Below are 23865 nucleotides of genomic sequence, written 5' to 3'. Positions count from 1 at the left end.
TTTGTAGCTTCTGACATCCTTAACCCATTTCACCTAGCTCCCTCACTTTTGGCAACTACTGATCTGGGTTTTTTTGTTATTTTTTTGTTCATCTGGTTTCTTCGTTTTCCCCCTGATTTTTTTTTTTTTGGCTGCACCACAGGGCATGTAGAATCCTAGTATTTCAACCAGAGATTGGACCTGTGCTTCCTGCAGTAAAAGCATGGAATCTTAACCACTGAACTGCCAGCAAAGTCCCTGTTGTTTTATCTATTTGTTTTGTCTTTAGATGCCACATAAATGTGAGATCATAGGGTGTTTGTCTTTATCTGAGTCATTTCACTAACATGATTCACTTAGCATAACACCCTCTGGGTCCATCTTGGTTGTTGCAAATGGCAGGATTCCATTCTTTTGATGGTCAAATAGTATTCTATTGTATACATAACATCTGTATCCATTCATCCATTGATGAACACTTAGACTATTTCTATATCTTGGCTGTTGTAAATAATGCTGCAATAAACATGAGGGCACATATATTTTCTTGAGTTAGTATTTTCATTTTCTTCACATAAATACCCAGAAGTGAATTACTAGATCATATGGTAGATGTGTTTTAATTTTTTGAGGAACTTCCATACTGTTTTCCCAGTGGCTGTACCAGTTTGCATTCCCACTAATAGAGCATAAAGGATCCCTTTTCTTCGCATTCTTACCAACACTTTCTATTTCTTGTGTTTTTTATAATAGCCATTCTAACAGATGTGAGGTGATATCTCAGTATGGGTTTGATGTGCATTTCACTGATGATTAGCATCTTTTCATGTGCCTATTGACCCTCTGTATGTCTCCTTTGGAAAAATGTCCATTCAGATCCTCTGCCCATTTTTTAATCAGTTTGCTTGGTTTTTGGCTATTGAGTTATATGAATTTTTGAACATCAACCCCTTATCAAATGTATATTAATAATTTACAAATATTTTCTCCCAGTTAGTCGATTGGCTTTTCATTTTGTTGATGATTTGTTGTTTCCTTTGCTGAGCTTCTTAGTTTGATATAGTCCTACATGTTTATTTTTGCTTTTGTTGCCTCTGTTTTAGAAATCAGACCCAAAAAAATCATACTGAAGATCAGTGTCAAGGAGCTTACTGCCTGTGTTTTCTTCTAGGCATTTTACGGTTATAGAGCTTAACATCCAAGTTTTTAATTTGTTTTGAGTTGATTTTTGCATCTGGTGTAAGATAGTCTGATTTTATTCTTTTGCCTGTGGCTGTTCAGCTTTCCCAACAACATTTACTGAAGGAACTTTCCTTTCCCAAAAGAAGAGAAAATTACAGGCCAGTTTCCTTGATGAACACAGATGCAAAAATTCTCAACAAAACATTAGCAAACTGAATCCAGCAATACATTAAAAAGATCATGTACTATGATTGAGTAGGATTTATTCCAGGGGTGCAAGGCTGCTTTGGTATCCATAAATCATCAACCAATAGGATATAAAATGTTAATAAAGGCTAAAATGCATATGATCATCTCAATAGATGCAAAAAAAGCATCTGACAAAATTCAGTATCCATATATGATAAAAAGAACTCTCAACAAAGTGAGTGTAGATGCAACATACCTCAACATAATAAAGGCCATATATGATAAGCCCACAGCTAACATACTCAGTAGTGAAAAGCTGAAATCTTTTTCCTCTAAGATCAGGAACAAGACTAGGATGCCTACTTTGCTGGGTTTATTTTACAAAGTGTTGCAAGTCCTACCAAGAGTAATTAAGCAAGAAAAAGAAAAGTCATCCATATTGGAAGAAATAAGCAAAACTGTCACTATTTGTGGATGACATGGTTTTATATATAGAAAACCCTACAGAGTCCTCAAAAAAAAAATTGTTAAATGAATTCAGTAAAGTTGCATGACACAAAGTCAACATATAAAAATATATTACAGTTCAATGCACTAACAATGTACTATCAGAGACAGAAATTAAGAAAACAATCCCATTACAGCTGCATCAAAAAGAATAAGATACTTAGTAATAAATTTAATTAAGGTGAAATACCTATCACTAAAAACTACAAGACACTGATGAAAGAAATTGAAGATACAAATAAATGGAAAGCACCATTCTAGGCTCTGGGGATAGAATGTGAGCTAAAAGGAAAAGTCCCTATCTTTAAAGAGCTTATATTTTAGTGATTGTCTAAATTTTACTAATAAATATGCAAAGAATTAATACGAATCCTAGCCAAAAATAATTCTCTCTTTTATATGTGTTGATGTCTGTCAAATTTGCCTTAAATCACTTCCTGAATAAAGTACATTTTTAAGATGCATTTTAATAGAATAATCATAGCCATCGATAGTTATAATTTGTGTCATCTTTAAATATATTACATATATTTCAAAAATTAAATGGAAATATTTTCCTTTTCTGGAAATCTTTATACTTCCCTGGTGAAAGAGAAGATATGGCTCATGTTTCATGCATTAACATATTTGAGATTTTTCTTATTCAGGAACTTGAATCTATAGTTACCATGTAATTCTGTCCAAAATTCATTTCTTGGGTTACTAAACCATTATTTATGCTTTTTGGTGTCCATGTGGGTTATGAATATAAAAGAATCCAGTAAAATATACAGTCTTCAAAATTTAATGTCACATTAAAAAAAAAACCCTGATGGTACAGTGATGTCATTTAAAATATTAAAGAAGGGTTGTTAGTGGTGATCAGGTCTACAGAGCTCTGTTGATAACTGAACACACTGAAGTAGAGTGACTTTCTAAGGCCCAGAACCTGTCTTCTGGCCCATGGGCCAGGGGTCCCTCTGCCACTCTGGACAGGTTTCTTTTCTCTGCAGTTTGAATAGGCTGTGGGCTTCTCTGAGGTTTGTTAAGAAAGCTGCAAACAGCCCGTGCTGCTGTACTTGGTGTGAGGGTTCTTAGGGCACTGCTCCTCGCTCTTCTGATCTGTCAAATGCAAGATAGCAGCGTGACCCCAACCAGCCGGCTCAAATTCCCAGTTGTAGTCTGGTTCAACTAAATCTTAGCAGACAGATACTTTCTAGCTTTCACTATTAGAATATGTATTTCCTAAGGGCCTCGGTTGATAAATAGTTAATTTCATCAGTTTTGTAAAATATTGATATCGTTTACACGGTCATTTTTTTTGAGCACTTAACCCAGTGTGTTAAACCTTAAACACATTTCAACTGTTAATTCTCACAACCTCTCAGGGGGTACACTCTTAGGATTCCCATTTTACATAAGAAACTAAAGGGAAGAGAGGTACCATGCCAGAGGTTAGAGGACTAGTTACCTTTAGGGGTGGAATCCAGCTCTCAACTACCTTCTGACTTAAACTACCTTAATTTGGCAGCAGGGGCCACAGACCCAGAGAATTTAGATGGTCTGTGCAGGGTTATAAGAGTCTGGTGAGGAATGAGAGTGAGTCACACTTTATGTACATTGCTGGTTATTTCACTACACAGATGCTCTTAGAATGGTTTCTTCTGCCAGCCCAGGTGAGTCTCTAATCTTACATCCTTCTTACAGTTTAAAAAACCATTTACATACTTAGACAAGTAGGTAGTTTTAAAAGATAATTAAAGTAGACATTTAAAATTTCCCTTTGACAAAATTACTCCGTTTTTAAAATAGCTGTTCGATTTCTATGGTAAGGCTGAATGTTTTTACACTTGTTGGGAACAGTGCTTCTATTCATCATGTGAAATCTTGAGGACTGTCTTGGTGTAGATGTGGTATTTTCATCTGCCTATTATGCTTGTTACGTTGTATTATCCAAGTGAGATTTTTTTAAAAAGCCCTGATGTTAAATGGTGATTCATCCTTTATCATTAAGGCAGATATACCGTTTATTTCTGACAACGCAGTGAAGCTCATTTTGCTGACTTTTTTTTTTCAAACTTGATTTCGTCCCTTCTAACAATAATTTCACTGGAGGAGAAAAATTAAAATTGCCCCATTGACAATGTGATGATATCAGTTTTCCTTCAGAGAAATTCAACAAAGTGAAAATCTTCATGATTTTCCAGGGGTCAGTTGTCCTTTTAGAAAAAGTGCCTAACAAGTTCTCAAGGCTTTGTTTTCAAGATAAATAAATCTTTCCGTTCTGCAAATTTGGTTGTGTGTTTTTGGTTTTGAAATGCAGTATGGATAAGAGAGTCCATTGAGTGAAATTCAAAGTTGACTCATCTTTTTCTTTGCTCTTTTCTCTCCTCAGCTCTTTCTCTTTGTCGTCTGGAACTTTGAGCTCTACATGATACCACTGGTTTTGTTGTTACTACTGACATGGAACTACTTCTTGATAATATCAGGGAAAGATAACAGGCAACGTGATACAGTAAGTCTCTTACTTTCTTATTTGTATGTGTTTTTGTTCTCATTCTTAGTCTCCCTGGCAAGATCAACATTGCATTTGGTTTTGCACACCAGAAATTCTGTCTATAAATACTCAAGTTTGACAGAAAGTTTTCCCAGTTCTAAACTAACAACTCTTTGGTTCTAACACAATGTATTTGCCTATTTTTAACATTACTCATTTTGGTAGGAACTAAAGTTGAGAATACACTGAAGAATGAGTTATGATTTTTAAGTATAAATTGTTGAGTCCAAGTGATTATTTCTTTTTATTCTCCTTAGTTGTGTTTATGTCTCAATGAATCCTGAGTTAAGATATAATATTGCAACATTTTCTGTTTGGTCAGACCAAGTGAATGTATTTCATTTAAGACATTTCTCTGTGGTCTGCCATTGGAGGGAAGGAAGACTTGATGGTTGCTGGCCTAGATAAGTGCAAAAAGTACCTTAATTCAATGTTCATTCATTGAACAACAGCAAATATACTTATCTGTGTCAGGGGTATATTAGGATACTGGCTTGTGGATCAAGACCTTTCGTTTAACCCAGGGAAAGTTATACTGAACTTACCTGTGCTCTTTGACATTTTTGAAAATTTTTAGAATGTGTGAGATGACCTTTTATCTCTCACAGAGTTTTAGATTGAGAAATAGAAGCTAGCCATGTTATAATCATGTTTGTAATTCTCCCACCAGCTTTCATTTCCTTAGATTATCTGTCACTACACCCCAACCAAACTTAACAGCTTCCAAAACCTCCTCATAATTAAATAAACACAAATGTCTTATCCATCTAGAACATTCGAAGTTTTAATAATATACAGCTGTTGAGAGTAATGTAAGGGTTTTTCAAACATGAAAATCTATTTGCTAGCTATTAGTCCACATCAGATTGCATTGATTCTTTTCTTATTTGCCATTAAAAGCCTCCATTTGACTTCTAATCAAGACTTTTGCCAACTATTGTGCCCATAATGATGCAAGAAACAGACCTATTTGATCATAAGTTTAGTAGTATTATATACTACTTTATTATAAAGTAGTACATAGTATAGTTAGCATCATAATGTTTGCGCAGACATACCTATGACATAAAAGAATTTTCCTTTTTAATAACTCAAGCACAATGTACTTTCAATGGTTACAAAAGAAAAATATATACTTTTTGAGATAATTTTCTTTAACATCAAAGTAAAAGAAAAATCCAGATACACAACTACCAAATAGATGGCAGAGTTGCCAACAACAACCACATTTATTTCCCTATACTATTTGTATATATTTCTGTCTCTCTCATGAGGTTATAAATTTGAAGTGGCGGACTATTCATCTTTGTACTTGCCACCATCTCTAGCGTGTTTTATAAGTTAGAAATGTTCAAACTTTTTTCGTAAAGCTTATCAAACCAAACATGAGATTTCTCTGAGAGATTTTAATGGTTAGACAGCGTCAACAGACGAGAAGTTATTATTATTATTGGCAAGGATTTTGCGGATATATATTTAACTTGCACACTGAGAGACAAGTCCCACATGGTGTCATGGGGACTAATAGGTACTTCTGTCAATTAATCCAGGATGTTTTCTTTAAGAACATAGTACTTTTTTAGGCAATTGCTTTTTTGTTCCATTTATTTCTGGGAAATTGTTGAGAGAGAAGAAAATCTACTTTTCATTCAGTTGCCTTGAGACAAATTTGCAAATAATAATGTTTGTAAATAAGAAAAAGTGGTAATTTCATTTCAGCTTCTTAAGCCTACGAGGGGGCTTATTTTCAATATTTAGTCATTGGTTTGACTATTCTCAGTTAAAAAAAAAAAAATTCTGAAACTATAGACTTTGCTTGCTATTTTCTTCAAAATATACCAGTCTTGGCTGGAAAGGTCTACTTTTAGAGGGAAAATAATGATATATAAGGTAACCCCTTTTACTTCAAATTCTCGGAGAATTTTTATAAGCCTATTGAAAAGTTATGTATCATGCAAATTTTTCTGCTGCTCTTTTCCCCCCAAAATATAACTCCAATATGGTAATTACGCATCTTTCCTTGTTGGCACATCTCTGACAGAATCTCCCTTTTAGCCATGGACAACATTTTATTCCCCAGCACAGCCCACTGTGAAATGTTCTTTAGTCTAACTTGCATGGAATGCCAACTGCACTCCATAACTCCCAGTAATTGCCTTTTATTTGCCCAAAACACACATATCCACATATTCTGTTCTTTCTAGGCACCGGAGCAGCAATCACAACGTTTCATTCAGCTTCTCATTCACTGGCTCAGTTGAGACCTTACGTAACTCTTCAATCCAATTTGTCTAATTATGTGTTTTCTTCCATACCCAGCTGTGCATTTGAACTGGTTGCTCCTTTTGAAAAGAAACCTGGATTATACTTTGCTGGTTATAGATTACATACACACGTGTATATACATATATATTCATATACATATATGTACACATATGTCTATATTCACATTCATATGTATGTAAATTAAGGGAAAGTGTTTGTAGGGGTGGCCATGCTGTGCCTAAAAACTACTTATCTACTGCATAGTGGAAAGCACTGAAAGAATGGTACTTTGTCCTAAATCCCTATTGCTTTCCCCAAAACAATGCAGAATTTTTCAGCATGTGTGAAAACTTGAGGGAATCTCTAAAGTGCATAAATCATACTGTTGGCTGATTCTAAACCAGGAAATTTTCTGTTTTAGGAGAAGGGGATGTAGGGGTGGAGGGGAATATTCTGTCAGGCACAAAAAAAATCATCTGTACATTATTCAGCTGAGAAAATCCAACTAGGATGAAAATTATAGAAGAAAAACAAATCAAAATGAACCTCAAGTTTGTGTGGCAAAGAGCAAAAATGAGATAGTATTTCCATGACATAAAAGAGAGAAAAGGAAATGAATACTGTAAAAGATTAAAAAGTATATAGATGGGTAAAAATTCTGTCTTCAAAATATTAATGGGTAGTTGAGATTAATACTAAAATAGGAAAGGATTTCTTTGTATATTGTTTATTAGGGAGACCACTTCCATTTTGGAGACTTAGGATCACAGGAACTTAAATCCCCTACTTTTTCCTCACCGTGGTGTCTGTTTTACTTTGATGAAAAAAATGAGATCTAATCCTTGCCAAGTACATTTTGTGGCACTTAATGAGCAGAACTCGTTGAGGAAAGGATAAAGAAACAGCCATTCCAATGATATAGACTTAGAGTTGCACTCGAGAAAGAGGTATGGTTAGCAATGGTATTTTGCCTCCATTATCTCTCAGTCAGACTTGTTGAAAATAAGCAATTCTTGATCTAAATCTATCTATACTCAGACCATGACATTAAACTTTCTAGCATAAGAATTGTTAGACTTTTCCAGAGGAAACTGTTTAATATAAACTTCATTCAGAGATGTCTCTGGCATGAATGGGACATAAAGATAGGACTATCATACTTCTCTTGGTTTGAGCCATCACTGCAGAACCAGGGGGAAATCGCCCCTGTAGTGCCCATTAGGCTGGTACCAACTGTCCACAATACAGTTACTATAAACTGAGATTTTGTAGAAGTACATGCCAAGAAGTGGTCTTTACTTTGGAGTTAAAAATTACCAAGTCTTCATCACGCCCTGGGCACTGTGTTAAGCAGTCCTTCAAGCATGGCTACAAGAACGCTTCCTTGAGAGAGAGCAAATCAAGTCTCAAGATATAAGAAATGGGTTGGCCAAGCAAACCAGAGCTCTGTTACACTTGCCCAGAGACAAATATCATTATACTACCTTACATACAGGGAAACAGGGTAGAGAGATTAAACAGCTCCAAAGGCACACGGTCAGTCCAAAAGTGGCTGAGAGGGAATTAGGATCTGCCAGTCTTTCTGAAGTTTGCACTCCTTACCTCCAGTCCATTAAATTTCCTCTTGGAGCTATCGTTTGGTCTATTCCAGGTCTTCCTGGGTACCTTTTAAGCACATTTCTCCATTACACTTCAGAACAGTCAGTAGGAGGAACTCTACCTTTGAGCAGACAGATTGTTTGAAAACCCTCATTTTCCCCACTCTACCCCCCGTCTTCTCCTCACCTCTCATTCGGGAGAGGAGCAGGTACCTATTCAGCCTCTTGGATTTATCAAATATCCTGTTAAACCTTTTAGAAGCCTGGTCTCTTTGAATTCTTTATAATAACAATGTCAAGTAGATGATTCTAAATGATTGTATCCTCATTTTATGAACGGGGAAATTCAAACTCAAAGAGGCTCTCCATAGAGTAAGTGGGACTCAAGCCTAGCTCTGCCCTGTCCTGAAAACTCAGGTTATCTCTGTGGTGCACGTTCGGGCATGCCTTTAACCAAGCCATCACTTTCCAAGTGTCTGGAGCCTTACAGAGACTCCTAGGCATCCCCAAATTCCTTCCTGTGAGGTACCTGGTGATCTCTCAACAATGGGTACTGGTCACATTTGACTCCAGGTGACCCCACTCATTTAAAAAAAAAAAAACTTCATGACCTGGAGGAGTACTTTCCTCCACTCAGATGAGTATGGGGAGAGTAAATCAGTGATAATAATCCTTCACATTCGTGAAGAAAGTCTCTGAATATCTGTGACATTCAAACATTCTTCAAGCAGTATGTTTTAATTGCATTTTAAGAGAGCACTCACTTTCACTGTCAAGATATGCCTCCCACAGAACAACCTCAGTTGCCTAATCAATGGAGACTTTAAAAGACTGAAGAGGAGGCTAGATCAATGAAATCATTCTCTAACTGATGATCTCAGCATGATACAAGTTGAGCTCCAGCCTGTCTACTGAAATACTTCAGTAAATACTGAAATGTTTTGTTAGTTCCACCACATGGCAAAGCCCTCCACGCGTCTTCTCCCCTTTAGAAGAGCACTGAATATATTTGTTGTTGTTGGGTCTATTCCAATTAGGCCCAGAACATTGATGTCTAGAAATAAAGCTTGTAAGGAGAGCAGTTTCTTTGCTACCATAAATGCTGTTGATTGGACAACTGGGAATCATCCACCAGATACAAACTACCAAAGCGACGTCTGACTGTTTGACTTGACTTCCTATAAGTGAAACTTGTTTATTATTTTCTCAGCCAGTACTCTCAACTCCAAAGAAGTCCAGGGTGGAATATTTGAAGAAGCAGACCATTGAATATGTGAACTATTCCAAACAGGATCTAAACAGACTGGCCAGAGCTGAGCTGAGCACTCCATAGAAAAAGCACTGGGGTGTGTGGTCAGACCCTTGGTACTTAAATGAGGACTTTATCATTTACAGAAAGTAGCATGGATCAGAGCCTCCTGAGTTTGCATTTCAGTACCAAAAAGACCATGTACTTGCTCTCAACAGAAGCAGCACTGAGTCATACAGCCTGTAAACACATCTAAAAATAGATGATCACTCTTTTCTTTTTCCTACTTATTTCAACAATTTTCTCAAATTTTGAAGAAGGTCACCAGCTTGAAAAAACGTGAGGAGGATTGTGCAAAGTACCAGACCTCTAGTTTTCCAGCGCAACCACGAGCAGAAAGAAACCAACCACCGATCGCATGTCAGTGAAACATGTCATGGCTTATGACCCCTCTTAAGCTGTTCAACCACGTAGATGTGCCAGATGATCACTCACTGTCTGGGCTGGTGCCCTGTACCCTGATGACCATCACCTCAGAGGCTCTGGACACACCCCCAGCAGGATCTGCACATTTTTTCCACTCTTATCAAACGCTACCCCCACTCTAGATCTCCTCCCTCTCAGTAGATGACCACACCCTTCTACTTTGCAAAGTTTCCTCAAAACTCCAACCTCTGAAGGCCTCTGAAATTGTTCCCAATTTAGGGTTGCCAGATTGAGCCAATAAAAATACAGATGCCCAGTTAAATCGGGATTGCAGATAAACAACAGGAGATATTTATACAAAAATAATATTCATTATTTATCTGAAATTCCAATTTCACTGGATGACTTGTATTTTTCTGGCAACTTTCCCCAAAATCACAGCTTGTTTTCTTACCTCAAGACTTGTAGGAAGGTGATAATTCTAAAACAAAATGCTGATTTTTCTCCTTCTGCTACTTTTATCTTTCCATAATATCTTCAAGGCTGTCAAAGAAAGATTCCTCACGTGTACACCCCACCCAAACCATTTGTTGTGGCGATTTAGTTGCTAAGTTGTGTCCGACTCTTTCGAAACACCGTGGACTACAGTCTGCCAGTCTCTTCTGTCTGTGGAATTTTTCAGGCAAGAATACTGGAGTGAATTGCCATTTCCTCCTGCAGGGGGATCTTCCTGACCCAGCGATCAAACCTGTGTCTCCTGCATTGCAGGCGGATTCTTTACTGCTGAGCCACCAGTTCAGTCGCTCAGTTGTGTCCGACTCTTTGTGACCCCATGGACTGCAGCACGCCAGGCCTCCCTGTCCATCACCAACTCCCAGAGTTTACCCAAACTCATGTCCATCATGTCGTTGATGCCATCCAACCATCTCATCTTCTGTCGTCCCCTGGCAACACCAGAGTAGCACCCAAACCATAGCTTCAGTTTTATCTCCCCTATATTCCATCAGGATCATTTGTGTGTATGTGCATGTGTTTGTTTGTTTGTTTTTGAGAATGGAGTGCTTCATGAGCAAAAAGACAGAGGTAGCAAGCACAAATGGGGAATGCTCTTTTCTCATCTCTTTCATCTAAAAAGGAACCATTCACCACTTGGGAGAGCAGGAGAACGAGGCTCAGAGAATTTCTGCCATGGGCAAAGACTCACACAGCACAGCAGGGCGGGAACCCAATTCCAACTGGCTCCCAGACCTGTGTTCTCAGTCTCTCCTGCAACACACCCTTTCCTCAGGCCTGGGGAGGGCAAGGGCTTGGTCCAGATAACACAACAGAAGTTGAAGAAGAAAGGAAGTCTCTCTTTGTATAGATGGGGATCCTGGGGCCTAAGATAAGGCACTGGCTTCTGCCCAGGCAGTGAGTGTGTGTGGATGGGACAGATGTCGTGGCCCAGGGAGGCGTGTGCGCTCAGACTTAGTGGAGGTGCTCCTGCTGTGCCCAGGAGCCCCATGGGCACCAGAGCAGATGTTCAGTGGGCCAGCCTGGTGTGACCTGGGGCACCGTGCCAGAACAGGTGGCTGGGACCTTTGAAGTCCTTGCTTCGGGAGCCAGACATTGAAGAAGTTGAGCTCAGAAGGCCTGCAGAGAGGTGGGAGCACTCCCTCACAAAGGCCTGGATCTCTGGGGATTGACTCACTCCAGGGCTGCTCCTGCAGCTCCTCCATGAGCTTGGAGGGGATCCTGTTGGTGCTGATGAGCGGATGGCAGCCTAAGTGTGTTCGAGTCAAGGCCCCAGAGCACAGCGGAGGAGCAGGTTCAAAGAGGGCTCTTTGGCCATTCGGGGAGGGCAGCACTGAAGGATGGAAGTGGGGTCCATGGTCTTGAGAGAGAACGACCCAGTGTGGCTGGGGTGGCCATGGCCCACAACAGCAGTATCCGGAACCAAGTATATTTGTATCAATAGTTTCCCAAATAGTTGATATACTCTCTCTATAGTGCGACTGATCTGATCTGATCTGATAGCTTCTACTCTTTTCTTAAAAAAATAGGTTTATGAATATAGGATGTATTTCTTGCTTGTCATATATATTTTGTTTTTTACAAAAAATTGGATCACATTAAAGACGCTGTTAGCACACCTATTTTGAGATTCCCTCAAATTGCTGGAAAATAACAGGATTTTTAATAACTAAATAGTTTTTGCCATATGAATACTTTATTTTTTTCTCAATTAAGCACTCATTTTAGAAATGTTCATTTCCAGTGTTTCTACCATCTCAAAGAATGCTGTAAACAAAAATCCTAAACAGATCTCTGAGCAGGTCCTTGGTAATGTCCTTTGGAAAAGTCCTCGAAGGAGAATTTCTGGGTCAGGGTATACGTATTTTGAATATTTTGGGGAGTTAATACTAACTTGCCACTCACTAAGGTTTTAATATTTTTATTTGTATGTGCCTAGATAACCACCAATTATCTTCATCATTTCCCCCTGATAGCCATCTCTGCCTTCCTACCCATTCTTGCCCACCCCTGGCCCCCATCAACCCATCCCTACCACCAAACACTCTGATTTCCTATTTTCCCCTCACTCTATTATAAAAAAAAAAAAAAAAAAAAAACCTCACTGGGGGTCTTCTTCACCTGCTCCAGATTGTTCTAACAGTATCTTCCATTTGTGCATCTAATCCCAGCACAGAGCAAGTCATAGTAGCACAATAGTGGCTCAAAAAAGATTTAGTGAATGAATACTATGTATTTTAGTCTAGTCTTTTTTCCACATCAAAAATTGTCTAATTTTCATAATTTTCATTCAACAAAAATGCACTGAACTTTTGTAGACACTGTGCTAGCAGGTTGCTCAAAGGTGATTAAGACCTAGTCCCAGTAAATCAATTATACTTCAATAAAAATAAAAGGAAGGGAGAGAGAGAGAGGAGAGAGAGAGAAGAAAAAAAAAGACCTGGTCCTTACCCAGTTTGTGGTCTAGTGAGGGAAACAACTAAATGGAATACGTGGCTATGACAGTTGCAGTAATGGAGGTCTGTGTGTGACATGCAGACGCGAGCAGCCAAGAGACATTTACATTATCCCAGGTCTGTGTGTATGTCCTGCGTAGATAAAGAAAAGGTCTACCCATCTGTGGCCACAGCTCTTATTCCACCTTTAGTCTGTCCCTTTTACTCAGTAGCTCCAGGTTTGCTTTTAATTCTTCAGTGTGTCATCGGTCTTTTTTACTCTATTCTCAAACTGCAGCTCACCTTCAAATTGGAAAGGTAAAACTCTAGAATGGTAGGTGAGGGCTACCTGTCCATGACGTGTCAGTTCACATAGCGAGAGATGTAAAGGAAAACGGTTCTATTCTTAAAAATCAATTTACTACAGAGTCTCCTCTCTAGAAGGCAGACTTCTTTTGTTTTAGTTCTGTTAGGACTCAAGAGAGATGCTTAGAATTTACAGTTAGTGGTAGCTGCCTTGGAGGGCGCTTGCAGTCAACTCTCATACTGTAGCCCCCCTTATTTCCTGAATCGCTCCCACCTTGCTCGGACTCCCCAAAGATGCATATAAGAATGTAACAAGATAAAAAGATACCACTCTTCATTCCTATAGAGGATTTACTACTCTTCATTCCTATCGAGGATTTCTGCCCTGAAACCCAGCTCTTTTTCCACCAAATGAATTGTCTCAATGACCCCAAAGAAAACCTGAAGATCTCACCCTTATACATGGCTGGATTTCTGTTATTTGAAGCTAAATTGACTCCTGGATTCCCAGGAACTCATTAGAAAATCAACTTCCTAAAGTCTCCCCAAAGTCTCCTATGGATCCAAAGAATTACCATCTAAATGGTTTTCCAAAGTGTCCAGCCCAACATCTACCCCTTTGTCAACCAAATGGTTTTATTATTTCTGTTCCGTTTCCAAAAGGTTTGCCCCTGCAATTTTGTCATTTCTGTAATTGAAGAATGGGACTTAGGAGAGGACAAGAAAGAATATCCACAGTTTGGGTGTCACTTCTCAGGATGGATGTGTTTTTCCCACCTACTTCTAGTGATAGCCTGTGGGTTCTTTCTAAATGATTCTATACACTCGTCTTTGTAAGTAGCCAAAACTCCTTGACACAGTACGGTGAGGGAGATAGGATATAGGATTCACAGAAGCACCTTCTGGCTGACTCATAACCCCATGACTGTTTGTATCATGCCCTGTGGGGTGGGGTGGTGTTGGCAGAAGGTTTCATGTGATATTTGCAGAGAATAATTGTCCCTAGTTCAGAAAGGTGACAAGAAATGACAAGTTTGTTAAATTATCAAACTAAAAGTAGAAACCAATGACATGTCTTTTTATCTGCTTTTGGAAAATGTTTATAAGTCAGAACTGTTATTAGGAGCCCAATAACCCTGAGAGTTTTGTCTTCATTATTTTTTAGTATTGCATGAGATAAGCTTATTAAGAGCATGCAATTTTAAAACCTTTATGTTCATAGAACTGGAATAACACCTGTAGGTAACCAAACTAAAATATGCCTTCAAGGGCATTTTCTGTCATTTTGTTATTGAATTTATTTCATCATATAAGAAAAAGAAAATAGCCATGATACTGTATCACTTATTTTTTAAAAATAATGATATTCTGGCAGCCTGCTGAAATGAAAGACAGTTCACCGAAACATAGTTTCCAGATAGGTTACACTCCATGGGCAACAGCAGAAACATCTTAAAACAGAATGTTGCCCCTTTATAGCTGGTAGAGGTTAAGGGTCCAAACTTTGAAATTATGAAGACAGGGTATTACATTTCAGACCTTCCATCTGTTAACTGTATGAATTTTTTCATTTCCCTACACCTCAGTTTCCTCACCAGTGAAATGGGACTAATACTTACCTTTGTTGAGATCTTGTGAGGATTAAACAGACAGTCCACTGTGTTAAGTATATAGTGAGTGCTCAATAAATGAGAATTAGACACTTGACTATATTTAAAATAGCACAAGCTGGTGCGGGTATAGAAGCGAGTAAGCTAAAGGAGGGCTTCCTGGGTGGCTGGATGTTAAAGAACCCACTCGCCAATGTAGGAGATGCAGATTCAGTCTCTACATCGGGAAGATCCCCTGGAGAAGGCAATGGCACCCCACTCCAGTATTCTTGCCTGGACAATCGCATGGACAGAGGAGCCTGGCGGGCTGTAGTCCATGGGGTCGCAGAGAGTTGGACACGACTGAGTGAACACACACATGGTCGAGGTAACACATTTCTTGAAGAGTTCTCTAGTGAGACCTGTTGAAGAGAACGGTTTTCCATGGCCACTAGTACTTCCTGATTCTGAACTTGTGGACAAAGACAGTGACATTGCCGCAGGAAGATTTGTTTATAATCCCCCTGCTATGTATATGCAAGTCCCACAAAAATAAAAACTGTATTTTTATCAACCAAAAAAGCTAATGAGGGAAAAGAAATGATCTTCTATAGACAAAAATTTCTTAAAAACCATTTTAGAAAAATACCAAAAATGCATGCCATTTTATAGATCAATTCCAAAGATTTTTGAAAGGAACACTTTCCTTGATTATTGTAATCCAAATCTCCACCACACACAGTGCATAAAGACAAAGGCCAGCTGCGCTGTGAGCAAAGAACAGGGCATGTCCCTGAAACCATCATTGGGTCCAAAAGCAAAATATTCTTTCCTAACAGCCTCGCTCTGGATGTCGACTAAGAGAAGGAGAAAGGTAAACCTACTAGCAAACCAGGCCTGGGCACAGGGACTAATTTTAATAAATCAGGACAGAACATGAAAATGTCAACTTAATCAAGCATTTAAATTTTATTAATCAAGCCTAATTTTTATGAGTGCAAATAATCACTGAAGCTGGACAAATTTGTTCTCGATTGCATCAGAAACATAATTTTAATATTTAATGGACTGATGAATTTAAATGGAGAATTATCTTTATGAAACATGCTCTTCATAATTTGCCATTAAATGAGAAATAAAAAAAAATCAACATAAATCTTACATAAAGGTTATTTAACTAAATGTTGGTACTATAAATATTATAAATACATTATGCACTAATTTAGCAATCACGCAGTACACTACATAAAGCCGAAATGATAAGTGGACCAGGCAAGGTTTTCCTAGAACATAGAGCTCTTGTGTTATATTGTGGGAAGCTCATGATAAAACGGTTACGGAGGTTTTGTGTGAGGTTTCACGAACATTCTTTTCATTCAGGCTTTTGTGCTGCAATTCACCATTCACCACAGACATTCTTTCCAGTCCCAATGCAGGTCTAAACCCACATGGGCTGTCTTTTGTGAAGTGATTATTCTTTACAAAAAGATAAAAAATATTTTATCATTATTATTTATAGAAAAGAGATACAAGGAAAACACTGAAGTTTTCTGACTGATTTTTTTGACATTCAAAATATGCTCCATTTTTAAAGTTAGACTTTCTGATATAATGTCCTCAGGCCTCAAAATATTCTAGGCACAAAGGGGAAAAAAAAAAAAAAACAGAAAAAGAAAAATCAAATTAGCATCAGAATATTTTTCTCTTCAAATGTCCACCTATTCTCACTCCTCTACTACTCCCAATTATAGTGCTTAAAATAGGCAGTAGCAGTGAATTTTTTTAAGATAATCAAACCTAACAGAGCAGTATGGTTCAAAAGTTTGCTTGTATTAATCTCCAAGATAAATTTTTTGTTTTGTTTTCAAATTCTATTCTTTAAAGGAACCTAATCTTCCCAAAGTGTAGCATTCCCCTTATATCTGCTAAACTATACACTTACCTGTAAAGAACTTCTTGCCTATTGTACCTCTAATGCTCACGCACATACCTGAAAAGATTGGACGTCATAGCAGCTCCATCTTTCTGCTTTGCAGAAAATGTTTTAAATAGATTATGTGGTCTCTTTATTAGGCGTATTTAAAAATTCCTAAGGTTGTTTCTAAAATCTGAAAAATGTACAATTGTGCCTTTTTTGGTTACAAATCTGTGTTTCTGGAATGGAAATTTGGTTTTATAGAGAGAGGCTAAAGCACATAATTTTCTTTTTGATTTGCAATCCATCTATTATTAATAAACAAAAATGTTTGGCTTTGAAAATATTAAATTTTCATAAAATAGTAATAAGACTAGCTAGCTTTTCATTTCTTTTGGAAAAAACAGGTTAAACAATTCAATTTTGTGGGGTTTTTTTGTATAATTTTTAACCTGAAAAATTTTGCTTCAGGAAAGCATTAGTTTTTAAAAAGCACATTGCAGGTTAATAGTTGACCTATTTTTCCCTACTCAGTCAAATTAATATGCAATATCCTAAAGATGCTAAGATTAGAATTTTCCCTGCAAGCAAAAATACATTACATTGTGAAGCCTTTAGATGGAGACATAGTTCAAATAAACACTAGAAATCTGTTCACAGTGCTTTGTGTGAGCATAAGAATGAACATTTAAGAATACCAAGAAGGAAATATGAAAAGAAATTCATTTAAGATGCTTATACTGATTATAGAATTTATACTGTATTTAGCATTTCTGAATGGAAGGGTTTTTCTGCATATTAAGCTGACACTTAAAAACTAAAAGGTTACATACTCTTGGCCAGTAAAGTAAATTTACTGTCCTTGCACCCTGCAGCAAAGCATATTATACTGCAAATAAGAATGCTGTTGTTGATGATGCAGAATACAGGCTGTATGTAATCAGTGGCATGCATCAAAAGTCATCTGATAGTCACATTAAAGCCACATTTCCTATTAAGAATCAGACTAAATTACAGCATGGCACTTCCCAGAATGAGCCAAGGAAATGCATTCTGCAAGAAGAAATAATTGTATTTGAGTGTCTCTGTAAAAATCAGGAAGTCTTTTAGCAGTAAGTAATAATGCTTTTCTTTTTAGTCTGCCTTCTTTTGTATTGCAATATATTCAGCTTCACTGGCAAGCCTATCACACTAATTATTATTACATCTAGTGGTTCAGTTATCTTGATGACTACTGTAGCTGAAATACTCCAAGGTCAAACCCTTAATAGCGTGAATCAAACTAAGCAGCCATCACACTTGCAGTTGCTTTTGAGATAGGCTGGATGAAACAGTATATTCCAGACCTGTTTATGGGTTGTATTATTCCTTCAGATGTGGAGTAAATTATACGTACAGTTTAATTGTGCCATTCATTTTGCAAAAGTTCCTTCTCAGAAATCTTGAGAGGTACAGGTGTCTTGTGGTAAAAATGGGAGTGCAAGCCCACCTGTAATGATCGTATTGACCAAGAACGTCTTCAGCCCAACCTCCGGTGCTTTTAAGTGATCTGACATAATCTGAGCGGTTATATGCATCTTCTCAATTCATAGACTTTCAATAAATTCATGTGATATTTGCACATGTAATACATCCATTGGCACACAAATGCATGTTCTGCTTGGTTTATGTACCCGTGAAATGATGTAAATGAACTCTAGACCATGTTGAAGCAAACTGCTCTACCCAAATTCCTCCGTATCTCTAGGGTGGAAATAAGCATTCAGTTTGTAATGTACCCAAATATAAGCATCTGTACACATTTGAATGTTCTATGACTATGAAATCAAATAGGAAATGTCTTTCTTTTGTGACAATTTCTTTAATTTTTTAACATCGCAGTTGCACATCTGGACAGCAGTGATTTCTTCTTTAATTTAAATGTGTTGCTTTTTTATAGACCATTTAGAGTAAGGCAATTTGAATTGTGCAACTCTTCATTCTGAACATAGCAAAACATCCATTTAATTCAAGGATTATTTCTGAGGGAAAAAGTAAACACACAAAAGAAACTGGTTTGTGTCAGCTTTGGCTTTCCAGGGTTTTTGGCTCTGTGGTACTCAATACTTTCTTACGAAGGTAATATAACCAAGATTTGTTGTTGTTGTTTAAAGAGATATAAATCAGTGGCAGACTTTAGCCTAGACAAAATTATAGTACAACGTGTTTTAAGAATTATTGGTGGAAATTTTATTCCCTTCTTTTTAAAATCATTTTAGCTTTATACCATGCACCCTGAATTAATATTAAAAAGCAGTACTTAGGGTCCACTGTCTTATGATGATTTTAATAATGAAATTTACCTGAATCTACTTTCCCTCATCCTTCCACTGTTTTGTTATCTTTTTTTTTTTCTTGCTGGTCCCCCCCTTATATATCTTTGTCTAGTGGAATAATTCTAAACATAGTTATCATACCTTTATTCAGATTACCAGCATCATTTTTAACATCTTCAGCCAAATAAAATTTTATTTCCTTGCAAATCATAAAGCATTTAGTTGTGTCAAATTATCATTAAAAGTCATAATATTAATAGAGCATCTATACACTGTATAAAATATATAGGTTCCACAGATACAATGTTGCTCCATTTTGAAAATGGCTTTTTTACAATAAACAGCCACATATTATGTGTTATATGTTAATGACAAATGTTCAGCAAATATGGACTATGAAAGAAGAAATATTATGCTTTTAAAAATAGTGTGATCTGCTTATCCTTTGGCTGTCAGGTAGCTAGAATGCTGCATTTGGGCCTGTCTACATGTGTTTTTTAAAATGTCATCTTTATTAGTATTACGTTCAAGGAATAGTACCAAGAATCAGTTTCTTTCAAGACCTTCCTCCACTGTGTGGCATATAAGTCTGTGACGAGCGACATTACAGAAGGTCATGTCACTTTTAACTGCTTGCATTACATCTTTCTGATTTCCCTAGTGCCCTTCCTTTGTTTGATTAATACTACTTGCTTTCAAGCAAGGTATCAGAAAGTATAATTTGGAAAAAAGAATTCTAGAGCCAATCTCAGATAGCCTCCCTCAAGAAAAGAGGAAAAAACCCCAACTTTGCAAAAATGTATCCTTTCTAACACATGCATTTTTTGGTACTTTTCATTTTTTTCTCAAGGAAATCCTACAGATGTGTTGCTATTAAATTATTGCTGACAACTCTTTGGGCAACTGGACTTTGTATACATGAAAACAAAACTATGTAGTCCTTACTTGGTTTTATTTGCAGAGGAAAGAACTGGAATTTGAGACTGGAACTTTCATTTTATTTGTTTTCCTTAGTTAAGTGTTAAACTCCAGCCCTCTCTTTCTAAATAGTAGGTGTTACTTGAGTTCTCTGGGAAAGTTTGCAATTTTGTGCAATTATTACATGCACTTCAGTGATATATACGGTTTGTTTTTAAAAGCTCAGTTTGCAGTTTCTGTATTCATTGCATTTGGTCAAGGCTCTTGTCTTAGAGCACATTCTAGCTTCTGAGGTACTTGCTGTCAAAGTCATCCGTTTCGTTGGACTGTTAAAGCCTGAAAGTGAGTTGTGAAACCATTATCATTTTAATTGGGAATCTTTATCCGCAGCTCTACCTGTGCCCCTTTATGTAATTCTTAGTTTCAGTGAAATATGAATCAGAATTGTATGTGTCATTCAGAACCCTGAATATTTTTGTCCAGGAAAATAAATGCATCATTTAAGTTCCAAAAATTAATGTTTAAATATTATTAACTGGATGTCTTTTCTAATTTTATTAGTCATACACATTTTTTAAGTACTTTGGTACAGGTATTGTGCTGAGCACTTTAAATATTAATACATTATCTCATTGGATACCTAATCAACGCTGTGGGGTAGGTGCTATGATCGTCTCCATTTTCCAAGGCACCTTAAGTAAGCATCATCTGAGCAAAATGTAACCGTGGTATACATTCTGAAGCTGCTTAAAGGCATCCCTAGGAACCATCTGTATTATACATCCTCACTTGTAGATGTTTATGTAGTAACATTAAAATATCACTGAAGGAGGGGAAAAGCCGTCACTCGAGGGCTGCAATACAACACAACAGCCTCTCTTGAACACAGCACTTTGCTGCCAAATGTAAAGCAAATGGTTGTGTTGGGTGGTTCTGGCCGCACATTTGTGGAGCAATTGTGCGTAGCCAATTACCGACTTGTGCAGGGTGGGAACTGTTTGGGTTTTGCGAATGAAGGGTCTGATTCTGTAGACCTCTTTTGAGGTGTTCTTGAACATAAGGTCTGCAGCTGACTTGTGAAATGTGTAAATTAAGTTCTTGGTTTGTTTCCTGGTTCAATAATATTTTTAATTTTGGAAAATTAACTTGAAGATATTGGAGAACTCCAAATCTTGAAATGATAGTTAGATATCCATGTTTTCTCTTGCCTGGCAAATCTTTGAAAACACTTTGAATATTTGCTTTTATTAATCTGCATCATTGATTCAATGTCTTTGCAGGTGAGCTAGTTGAGTTCTGTCAAATTAATGACAGGCCTTCTACCAGTTGTACAAAGATATGAAGCATAGATTATGTATTTCTCTGTTCAGTCTATCAACAAATATTTCTTGAACACTTATTATGAACTGCTAGCCCCAATCTGCGGAGAAGGCAATGGCACCCCACTCCAGCACTCTTGCCTGGAAAATCTTATGGATGGAGGAGCCTGGTGGGCTGCAGTCCATGGGGTCGCTAAGAGTCGGACACGACTGAGCGACTTCACTTTCACTTTTCACTTTCACGCATTGAAGAAGGAAATGGCAACCCACTCCAGTATTCTTGCCTGGAGAATCCCAGGGACGGAGGAGCCTGGTGGGCTGCCGTCTATGGGGTCTCACAGAGTCGGACACGACTGAAGCAACTTAGCAGCAGCAGCAGCAGGCCCAATCTGACACCATTTTCCCTTCCTTGCATCTGTAGTGTGATATGATAATTACTGAAGAGGAGAGACATATAATACAGACTTAACAATAACTATCTAAAATATTGTTTGATTTTTTTTATGTACAAGAATAAAAGTATATTAATTTCATATTTCATATATGACTATATGGGTAATTTTAGGGGAAAATTACTTAATCTGATATATATCAAATGATCATATTGTATACCTCAATATATATAGTTTTTTTAAAAAATAGGTAGTGACCAACCTTTAAAAATTATTTAATATAAACCTAACATTTGAAACATCATTTTATTAGAGTTACAAAATTATAATCATTAAAAAGATCATGTAAGGGTTAGATCAGTCCTTCTCTTGTTTTCCTTTTCCTCCCCACACTTTTTTTTAAAATTTTTTTGGTGTTTGAACTGGGCAGAGTTTAAGAGCTGGCTCTGCTATCCCACAACCTGAGTTTGAATTCTAGTTTAGCTACTTGGTGTTTGGTGGGTTCTTCTGATGCAATGTAATGTACTGAAAATCCGTGACTGCTTTTCCTGTATCAGCTTCCCTCACAAAGGGCCCAGGTTGGAATAGCCTGGTGCACAGCACCTCAGTTACACATTGCCACTGTTGTTGCCTATGTGTGTACGATTCATGCTTCAAATTTTCAGGAAATTAAAAGGAAACAGGAAAGGCTATCTCATATCCCCCATTTGAATTCTATTGGATTATAAGCCTCTTGAGGGCTGAAATGAAGTATCTGTGTTATCCATCTTAGTATTTCCACAATCACTAGTACCATATGCCTTGGACAAGGGCATTTGTAACAAATGCTTATGGAATGACTGAGTGTAGTTAGAATGTCAAGAGTCCTTCATTCTTGCTGAGGTTGAATTGCTTTAGATGTTCCCAAAATAAGTGTAAACTCTCCCCCGATACTGGAAACAGCACACTGTGTCACTCTGGTTCTTTTGAAATGCTGAATGTCCAAATGAAAGGCCATTTAATAGAAAATTTAAAGTATGGTAGTAAATTAGGAACAATTTCCCAGTTTGCCAAGTGCTTTTCGTTATATTTTACTTCATGACAACTAGAAGTTTGTGTTTGGGCTCTTCTTTTAAATCAGTGCATGCTTTTAAAATATTTGAGAAAAATTATTAGAATAACTAAGGGTCCTGATGTGTTACTTCAGTCTATGTAACTCTCTGTTTAGTAAGTCTTCATTATTGAAATTTTCATTCATAGCATATTCCTGTGTCTATCAAAGAGCTGCATGGAAGAAGAGTTAGCTACCTCTGTCTTCTAAAGTTATGAGCTTTGGAAAAAGGTTTAAAAATATTTGATGACCATGATTTTATTGAATTTATTCAGAGATAAAGATACTGGATAAAAATATAAAAGCACCACAAGAATTAAAAGTTATGTTAAATGACATAAATGCAATCATAAGTTGGCACATAGCTGAACAATAACTCCCTTCAAAGTTGTAAAATTTTTGGTTTCCGTGAAGTGTGTGTGTATAAAAACATAATAAAACACCTGAAATGGGGTGAAGTCTCGTTTGTAATGCCTGCAGTTATATATTGATCCAGGAAAGGGGAAATTATTTAGCAAATCCAAAATGACTATTTCATTCTGCTGAAGTAGATAAACCAGGAGCTATTAAAAAATATATGTATGCATATCTGTCCTCATGGGCTATATACACGTGTTATACACACTTGATTATTGAATGAATTTCTCATTTTCTTTCAATAGTAATGTCCATTCTCATAACATAATCCATGTGTAAAATCGCAGAGAATAAACATTAGAGTTTCAAGTAATCCAAAAAAGGAAGAGGTAATTCAGAGATAGTCAAAAGTTGACATTTTTACATCAGAATTCAAATTGGAGCCATGAAAGATATTGTTAGCTTTATGCCATAGATCACTAGCATGAATCAATGAGCTGACAATTTTTTATCTTAGGGTTTGGTGACAAGTAAATTAGAAAATAGCAGAGCTGTATTCTGCTTAGTTATCTAGCTCCAAATTTAAAGTGCCTAATTCATATAGACAGTGGAGTAGGTGAAAAAAAAAAAAAAAGAAATCTCCTGATTTAAAGCATCCTTCAAATTAACGTTGGTTTACCTTAAGCGTAGTTCCGATTCTTTAAGTCGTCACAGAACATTTCACACAAATAGGGTTCCCCTGACTGGGGACTCAGGTCCCTGGCGTTCATCAATTAAATGCATAG

General features: G+C 37.1%; 1 protein-coding gene across 9 annotated transcripts in view; it reads left to right on the top strand.

Annotated features, from left to right (window-relative positions):
* MCTP1 (multiple C2 domains, transmembrane 1) overlaps nucleotides 1-23865 on the top strand; it is a 563225-nt gene that overhangs the window by 458495 nt on the left and 80865 nt on the right. For all 9 annotated transcript variants that reach the window (XM_010831935.1, XM_010831934.1, XM_010831936.1 and 6 more), the window contains one exon: nucleotides 4232-4351. In XM_010831935.1, the coding sequence (XP_010830237.1) occupies nucleotides 4232-4351 (120 nt within the window). The remainder of the gene's footprint in view (nucleotides 1-4231; nucleotides 4352-23865) is intronic.

Source organism: Bison bison, unplaced genomic scaffold, assembly GCF_000754665.1.
Source record: "Bison bison bison isolate TAMUID 2011002044 unplaced genomic scaffold, Bison_UMD1.0 scf7180017864533, whole genome shotgun sequence".
NCBI classification, from domain to species: Eukaryota; Metazoa; Chordata; class Mammalia; order Artiodactyla; family Bovidae; genus Bison; species Bison bison.
The sequence above is the reverse complement of the archived record's forward strand: the minus strand, read 5'-3'. Positions and strand labels throughout refer to the sequence as shown.